This window comes from Diadema setosum, chromosome 14 (genome assembly GCF_964275005.1).
Source record: "Diadema setosum chromosome 14, eeDiaSeto1, whole genome shotgun sequence".
Taxonomy (NCBI): domain Eukaryota; kingdom Metazoa; phylum Echinodermata; class Echinoidea; order Diadematoida; family Diadematidae; genus Diadema; species Diadema setosum.
The window spans coordinates 13,035,933-13,045,375 of record NC_092698.1 but is presented as its reverse complement, the minus strand read 5'-3'; the positions used below and the strand labels follow the sequence as shown (position 1 = coordinate 13,045,375).

At 38.4% G+C, this 9,443-nt stretch overlaps 1 protein-coding gene across 1 annotated transcript in view; it reads right to left on the bottom strand.

Annotated features, from left to right (window-relative positions):
• Positions 1-843: 843 nt before the first annotated feature.
• The window catches only part of LOC140237533 (uncharacterized), a 55,195-nt gene continuing 46,595 nt past the window's right edge, over positions 844-9,443 (bottom strand). The window contains exons 21-23 of the mRNA XM_072317468.1: positions 8,886-8,961; positions 7,981-8,119; positions 844-2,362 (exon numbers count right to left, since the gene is read on the bottom strand). Coding sequence (XP_072173569.1) covers positions 1,153-2,362; positions 7,981-8,119; positions 8,886-8,961 — 1,425 coding nt within the window. The 3' untranslated portion in view covers positions 844-1,152. The remainder of the gene's footprint in view (positions 2,363-7,980; positions 8,120-8,885; positions 8,962-9,443) is intronic.

The window sequence follows — 9,443 nt, the reverse complement described above, 5'->3', positions numbered from 1 at the left end:
TTACTGGAGTAGTATAAATGCATTTAGTTATTTGCTTGAGTGGGAGTATTCACACTAATGGATACTGCTAATGTTTTGATACATTGTAACTGATGTAATTGATTAATAATCCGTTGAGGACAAGTCCCAAGTGTGCTCAGGCAAGTGTCTATGGGAAATGCGTTTTGTAGCAAAATCAGCCCATCCTCAAAGGGTTAAACATCATGTAGCAACCTTGTTCAGCAATGCTCTGAGATTGCAATACTTTCAACAAACCTTTTTGGGTAATATTTTGCATTTTCATCATTGCCCAAGTAAAATGATGTTATCATAGCATTATTTCACACATTTTTCATGCATAGGTCTCCATTTAAGAGCAAAAATCAACAGTGTCTGCAGTCCACATGATGTTTTACGTGTAATAATAATCAGCATGATGCCATGGGGGGGGGGGGGGGGGACTTGATTATGCAAATTGTGCTCAGAATGCTCAGCATTTGTGCAGTTGTGAATAGTTTAAACAAACAATAAACCTTGCTCCCTATTTTTCCCTAATGATATATCACTTTTCAGTTTATTGTTATTTTTGTCAGTCTGAGTTGCAACAGAAAGTGTAACTCTTGTTGCAAATCGGGACTCTGTGTGTAGCGAAACAACTTCCAAATGACAAATATGACTGACAAAGTATAGGAGATGTCACATAAATATGTCCTATCCCTTGCAGTACAGAGAACCATTAAAGGGACAATGCAATGCAAATGCATGCTGACTTGTGCTGACTCGTAATACTTTGATCATAACTTCTGGTACCAAAGAAATATCTAAATATGTGCCATACATTTTACCAATAATTTTCTACCATTTTCATTCAGAGTGCCCGCAAATAAACCTTCTAAACCAAAGATTCAGTCAGTGATATCGTCTGTCAATCACTGGTAAAGTACTAATATGATCGACAAGACAATGGAATGCACCTTCTCCAAGGCTGTGCATAACTTGCATGTTTTCCTGCATTGTCTTCTGTAGGTCATATCAGTAACATGCAAAGAATCAGAAAGTTGATATTCAGTGGCATTACCAGGCTTCTGTAAGGACGTGTCAATTTTTGTTTTGTTTTGTTGTTGTTGTTGTTTTTTTACAGTAAAAGTATGTCAACTTGTGATGTAGGTCTAATCATTGATGAATGTATGCAGGACTATTGATCCCACTGTCTTCATGTGATCTTTTGCTGCTGACTGAAGTGGATTTTACAACCTCTTGGGTGAAATGACTTCTGTACTCCATAGTGGAGTGTGCCCTCTGTTGGTCATTGTCCCTGACTGGCTGTGCATTCAAGAAGCTGCTTTGTAGTTCCAAAACTCTCTTTGATAGCTTTGAACCTTGACTAAAGTCCCTATCAAGAAATGGATGGTTCTGGTGTGGTGCTACATCCACACCTACGTCATGGTGATAACGTTGGGTGGTATTACATGTGTCCACTGATTCACAAGATATGTTTACAGGTGGAAGCAGGATGTCCTCACCCACAGCTGAACACACTGTGGGGTGCTTACTCTCGTGCAAGGTTGTGTCTCCCTCATTTGCTGACAACTTTCCTTCACTTGAGAGGTCATGCATCGCGCTTTGACTGCAACTTTTGCTCACATTGTCACAATATTGAGCCTGCTTCTTTGCACAGTGGCCACTTGCATTTGTAGCTTTGTTTTCTGGGTTTATCAATTTATTTGAAGAATATGCATTAGTGTACAAGTGTCCATTTCTAAGCTGCACAGCTGAATCGTGCCCATTAGCATTTGCCATAGATGAGTTACGCAGTGTGCGACTGTTTGCCATCGTCTCACTATGTCCAGGAACCCTGCTATTCTGCATTGGAGATCTTTGTGCATGTTTTTCTTCCATATTCTGTTGATCCTGTCGTGCCATTATTTGGAATCTCTCCTGCCTTGTAGGAAATGTAGACAACTGTACTGCTCTGTCAGCTGAATGGCCTAAGTTTTCATGTTGTTTGTGTCTAGCAGGATTATTGCCCTCTTTGACCGATAATTTCTGAGATACAGAACTTCCTAAACCAGTTCTCAGCTTAGGTGTTGAGGTATTTCCTCTACCCTGCACACCCTGTAGAGAAATTCGCTCATTCCTAGGGTCAATGTCAGGCTGGTTTGTGAGGGACGTTCCCAGATGAGCTTTCAGGCTTTCATCACTGAGTATTACATTTCTTTTTCTAGCTGGAATCAGCTGCTGGTTCATGCCCGATATATCGTCAGTCCCTCCTGCAGACTTCTGTGGAGGGTGTTTCATTTTGATACCTTTGCTGATTGTTGGATGATCTCTGCTTGATGGGCTGTGGTTTTGCTGGGAATGCCACTCTTCACTAGAAATTATTCTGATGTGAATAGAAGAAACAAAGAAATTGAACATTAGAAATTCCCCATTTTCCTCATGCAAACATTAATTCTTTAACATAATATACCAAAGTCATTCAGAATACACAATGATACAGAATATGTGTATTTAGTTACTGGAACTGACCCAGCATGGCTAATCAAGGTTGGCCCTATTTCAAAGTCACACTAACAAATAAATACTTCAATCATTTGGATGTGAAATAAATTTATTTCTGCATTTTGGTTGACAATACGTCATAGGAGAGCTCATTAGTGTACATGCTCGCATCACTTCATTATGTGTTCCATGTGTGCTGTCAAGGCTACTCACCAAGAGTTTACTTTGTCATTTCCCCCTAGATGCGATACAAGAGGATCTGTGGACTACATGTTATCAACATTGACTACAGATTCCAACCACTCACTTGACTCCCACAGGAAATTAAAGGCGTAATTTACCATTTGCAGATGAAACAAACAAAAAAAAAATCATCATTAGTGCTTTATATAGTTCTAAAATGTTAGTTAGGGCTAGAAACAACCACAGTAAAAATTTGAATCCATATAGTCGATGTTAAGTATTGTTAACTACACAAAATGTGAACCAATAGTTATAATAAGAATGCTTCAAGATTAAACTGTCTCCAGTTATGGTTTATTGAGAAAAATACTGATATCTCCTTATATTTTAGGTTTTATTATGAAAATTTTATATGGTACTGGCAGGATGTTTTGTGATACAACAGAACTACACATATGCATTACATGTGATATCTTGAACATTTTTAAAATCACTGCTCCCAAAGGTAAACTAGACCTTTAAGCCAAGTTTTGAAATGAATTATGATTGTTCTGGCAGAAAAAAGAAGCACTGCTACATCGAAGACTGACATACAACTTCCACAATACATACAAACACTTTAACCACAGGTGGCATGGCCAGAACCAGAAGATGGCACAGGTAAGCATCTGCTGGTTTGACCAAGGAGGTATGAAAGAACCATTATGATACCTTTTTGGTTTGACCAGCAACAATACTATCAGTAATACACCTCAGACAAACACAACCAAGGGTAAAAGAAAAACAAACACATGAAAGTCATGATAGAGGTACATCAGGATAATACCATCTAATCAGCCATCAGAGATTTGAACTAGTAGACAGAAGTCAACTTGAGGCTCAACAAGCTAGAAACACAAACTAGTCATGTCTGTCACAGAAGCTTTGCCAGCAGCAAAAAGCCAACTCTAATGGGAGCATCAATTAGATCCTGCCAAGGAATTGAGAGCTGGGGGCATGGTGTTCGTTGGCATATTCCATCACTCTAGTAAAAATACCAAGTACACTGTACTTAGAAAGTTGGACTATGCAGTTTGGAGAAGAAAAAAAAAGACTTAGAACTCTATCACTTCTGATTCTAGAGAAGAATATTATTGAACATTCCTTCATTTAGGAAGTTTGGGCCCCCTGGGGCCCTCAAGGGGAGCATGGTGCCCAGTTAAACAAACTGAGATCCCAACCCCCTAGGCATGCTAACTACCAAGTTTGGTGAAAATTCATCAAGAGGTTTTCAAGAACAATATAAACATGTACAATTTAGGTCCCCATTTGGACCCATCCCACCCCCCCTCCCCCTTCCCCTGGGTCCCAAGGCCCTGGGCACCCCTGATTCCACTGTGTATAATCTTGAATCAACAGTCATCAATGTACTAACTCATAGTATTAACTTAGTTCTATCACCTCTGGTTCTTGGGAGGAAGATTTTTAAAGATTCCTTAATTTTGGGGGTTTGGGCCCCCTGCGGCTCCCCAGGTGGGGCAGGGTGCCCATTTGAAGGAATTGAGATCCTATCCCAAGTTTGGGCCTGAGCGTTTGGCTCAGGTGAGCTACGTAATAAACAAGCAAAATATAGCCAACACTATGTTAACGTTCACGATGAATCTTCAGATTGTTCAGCAAGACGGCTGCATCGAACATCGATCATCAAAGGCACAAATGCATTTGTGGAATTCTTTTGTACATCGATAGAAAACGGACAACTGTTTGAATAATTACAGCCAGTTGGAACTCCAACTCTTAAACCTCCTTGGTAGGTCTTACAATAAACTTGCTCTACAAGCAGCTTGTTTACAACAGTATGCTTACAAATAATTCTATTTAATTATGCGACATTAGTCATGTCGTGGGAAGAAACTCCAACCAATTTACCACGGCCTTCATGGGGACCATCATGGAGGGTCGGTGTAACTTCCGGAAGTGGTAGCGCCGCGCACGTCGACCATACAATTGTTTTTTACCAGCGGCATTTGTCTTCTCCATTCTTGTTGATGGAAATTTCTGAGCGCTAGCTTCTTCGTCGCAATCGACTAAGTTAGAATTGCACTACACACACACGTGTACTCGCAAAATGTCAACATTGCGATTTGACCCCGGAGGTTTTATCTAGGTCATAAGGTATGTAAGTTCATAGATACTCCGAGGGCTTGTCCGCACGGGCAATTTACTCCAACCGGCTAGTCATGGTAGCGAGATACTCTAGAGAAAACTCAGGAGTATCTTGGTGGGAGGAAGAGGTCGTGGTAAGTTCCTCCGACCGGAGGAAGTTACCACGACCTCATTCACACGGGCACTACTCCGACCTTTCCTCCAAAGTTACTCTGACCAAGCTTCCTCCGACCCTTCCTCCGAAGTTACTCTGACCAAGGAGGTTCTAGAGAATGGAGTCGCAACCGTCTTATTTCCTTTGCTAGATGTTCGAAGCCGCCGCTCAAAAATATTTGAAGCATGTGCCAAACATGATCTGCCGCGCAGATACGAAGACAATTGACTTGTGTCTCATTGCATAATCACCAGCCACTTTCAAAGGAAGGCATGTCTTTGTGATGGTAATTACTTTTCGCTATCCCTTCTTATAAAAGGTAGATGAAACAGACACGAGGATGCGCGAATAGAAATTGAGCAAAAAATGCTGAAATAAAGATGAAAATTACTCGACTGGACATACCCGGGCACTAATCTGATATATCTATCAATAAAGAATTATACTTGAAGATTATTCCATATTAGTTTCATTTGTGGAAATTAAGCGGAAAAGTGATAAAACCAGCTTTCCAGGATGGTACAGTTTTGAACATTTTCAGATGATACAGCTCTGATTTACACTTTTGCACAAATTTCTGGATGGGATTGACTTTTGCTTTACATGCTTTATCATTAAGTGAAATTTCATTTCATTTAATAAATAAATAAGCAAAATATGGCCAACATTATGATAACGTTCAAAATGAATCTTCAGATTGCTCAGCAAGACGGTGGCCTGGAACATCGATCATCAAAGGCACAAGTGCACCTGTGGAATTCTTTTGCACATCAATAGAAATCTGACAACTGTTTGAATAATTACAGCCAGTTGGAACTCCATGTATAAAACCTCTTTGCTCCGACCAATACTGCCCTCGTCTGAACACAGCTATTCATGCTTTAGTGCATTTGAGGGTAGACTTTGGCTATGTCTTTCCTTTTGTCATGAATAATCTGAAATTCATGACTGACTCAGTTTTTAGGCACAGGAAAATAAGTGCATAATATGACAACTCCATCTAGTGGCCAGCTGTATCGATGACTAACTTAACCCTCAAGAAAAGGAGAGTTGTATGAGGTCAAAATTGGCTGATATCCAGAACATCTTGGAACCTGAGGTGTTTCAAAGTCATGTCTAGAGGCAAAGAGGTGAGTCTAATGTACTGATAGATGTATTTTTGCAGAATACTACAAGATGAAAAGAGGAAGTAGGTTGAGTTGTTTCAGTCCTTGCCTGTATAGGTATGTGATGTGCAACTTTTTTTAGTCCTTGCCCAACACAAGTATGTGATGTATTCTATGCAAGTAATTATGAGGAGACTGTATGGCATTGCACTTTGCAGACAAATTTCAGTTCAAAGATATGATGAAGGGCATTTCCAATTGAGGTCATTTTGTTTGTATATTCCATGTAAGATAAAAACAAAGAGAAATGTATGCATGGTAGCCAGAGGTATGGTGATACAGGGCAGGTGTAATCAAGCAATCTGACCCAAGCTCAAGGTCTGTTCAAGATAATGGTCAAACTGCACTTCAGACACAGTGTCATTCAGATGGTGACATTACTTCAGTTTTTACCTTGAAGCAACTATTCCAATTCCATTTAAATGCCACTAAACATTTTGGACTAGAAAATTGGCATTAGCCATATGATCTTTGCCCTGGACTTCTTTCTGCATACATGCCTCAAAAACATTTTAGCTTGGGGGGGATCTTGACTCTGAAAATATCCCACATGTATCTAAGCAAATGACAAGTGTTCTGCAGAAGTTTGATTGAACCTGTCCTCTGTCAGTGTCCACTGTGTTAAAAAAAAAAAAATGAATAAAATAAAAAATCAGTGAACCTTTATCTTATGAGAACCTCAAGGTGCTGTACACTCAAGACTTGTAATACACTTGAAGGCCTTACTGAGGGAGTTATTCACCTAAAACCCTCTAAATATAGATACTGGGAAGCACGGTATGGGATGGCAAGGTAGTTTTCACAATTCTTCTGCAAACACTTGCCAGTAATCTTCTTGGATATAGCGATTCCTCAAACACACAAGTTTTCTTTACAAGTGAGACATTCACAGACACCAAACTTGGTCCAAATATGTGCACTACTGTGTTCTCCTATAAATCTGAAATAGATCTAAAATAAATCCATAACTTCACACAGTATCTTCTTGATAAATATATATTTGTCATGAGGCAGAATCAACACAATGATTTCTGATGGCAAAAAAACAAACAACAAAAAAACCCTCAATAGTTACACTGATATTCCAAGGAATCAAAAATGATATTACATTTTCCTTCTGATCTGGTTTAATACGCATCACAAACATACAAAATATACACTGATTTTAAGATGCTAAAAGCAGTCTATTCATTTACCATGTAATATATACATGTAATAGTTGAAATCATATATCTACACATGTATGAAGTTTCAAAATTGTACATTCTTTAAACACAGAAAATCGGACTTTCCCCAAAATTAGTCATGACATGAGGAGACAAGGATCATCATGCAAACACAATTGGTACGCCATCTTCAAGTTTACAAATTACAAAACTTTTTGATTCTTTATAAGACAAAGAACCTGCAACCATTCACAGGCTTGTCATAGAGTTCAGGGGGATACCTGCAATCATGACTTGATGAATTGCTTTTTGTTTGTGCTATGCTCATTATAAATCTTTCAAAACTGGTTGGTGGGATAAAATTGATGTTAACACACACATGACTTAGTTTCTGGTGAAATATGGTTCAAGACAGAATACTTGCAGTATCTGATCTATTTTCAGTCATTAAACCTATCATTTGAAACCCTTCTATTTCAATGCTAATGCTAAATACAAATTCAATGGATGTTTGGTATCAATGAACTATCTCTCTGTTGACAGTTCTTGCCTTAAAACTAGACATAATATCATTCATTCATTTACTCATGATTTTTTCCTCTCTGCCTATCTCTGACCACTGATATAATTTTGATTTGCCCAACTTCTAGCCTGTGTCATACTCCTAACATCTTCATATATTCACCTCTGCCTAACCTTGCCCTCCTGTCTCTTGTAAAACTTGTGCATCTTTGCGGTCACATGCTGGCGCTCCTCACAGACTGCCATTCGGAGTGTCTCCTGACAACGCTTTTGCATGTCGGTGACATAGCTCATAGCAGAGGCTGTAAAGATTGATATGGCAGACAGAAAGGGGTGGGGTGGGAGCAGTCAGGACAGAAACAATTTCATCAAATAGGGGAAACGATGTGGAATATTAAAGTTCAAAGATCAGAAAATCACTGATTGCCAACTTTAAGGTTAAAGTGTAATATATCTAAAATATTGCAAAGGCTTTCCTTGCATTGAACAATTGCATTGGAGATATCTTCTTACACAAACAGGAAAGAATCTAAAGCAATAAATAAATAAATAAATATATATATATATATATATATATATATATATATATATATATATATATATATATATATATATATATGTATATATTTATGCATTTGTGGGGTTTTTATTTCTTTGGAAAAAAGAACATTATTCATAATCCTTCGTTTAACACACCTGTGTCTGTGTTAATAGTTTACAGAGCACATTCTTGGTAGCAAGTCTTATTAATTTTATAGGATAATTGGTCTTCAATTCTGAAAAGAGATTATGTGAATTATTTTTTATTTCTTTCTGCCAACAAAAGTATTGACTGCAATATTTGTGACTACAGTGTTGTAACCAGATTTCAAGGGGTGATATCCTGTTGTGTGCTAACAGTGAAAACAATGTACTCCATTCCTCAGAATGGTTTTCATGAAAATGAGTAAGACCATGGGGAAACTAAAATCACCAACAAAATATTTTTGCCTAGGGACAGAGAGAGTTAAAGACAAGAAAACTAGTGTCTTGGTGGGCTTACATGTATGTGTCTTTATCTCTTCTTACCTCGCACATTTTCCACTGAAGCTAGATAATGTTGCCGTAATTCAACTACCACGTCCGACTCATTACTTGCTGCAGTCTGAAATGATATATATTCAACATAAATGCTTGTAACCAAAGAATTATTTTCATCTTTATTAGTGACATGTAGAGTGAGTGTCAATTCCTTCAATCTTATAAAGAGAGAAAATAAATCCATGGACAGAATGAGACACATGATTAACAAGACAGTCACATACGATGAGCAACCACAATTTTAGCCATAGAGCACAAATCTATATGTCAGACATTTTGCAATTAGTGACTGGTTTGAAAATGGGCACATTCTATGCAAATACTATTTAGTCTTACAATAGATAAAATTCTTAATAAGATGCCTGTCCAGAGATTGGGAGGTCGTAGGTTCGGATCGTGGGTGAGTATGTATGCTGGTGATTTCTTTTGTCATGGCTACTACTAAAACACTGATCAATTCTCGGTATTGCCAATGCTCAAAAACTTCTGTGCACACTGCAGAGCCTTGTCACAGATACGCTGTGAGATTCCTCAGGAGCATTGTAG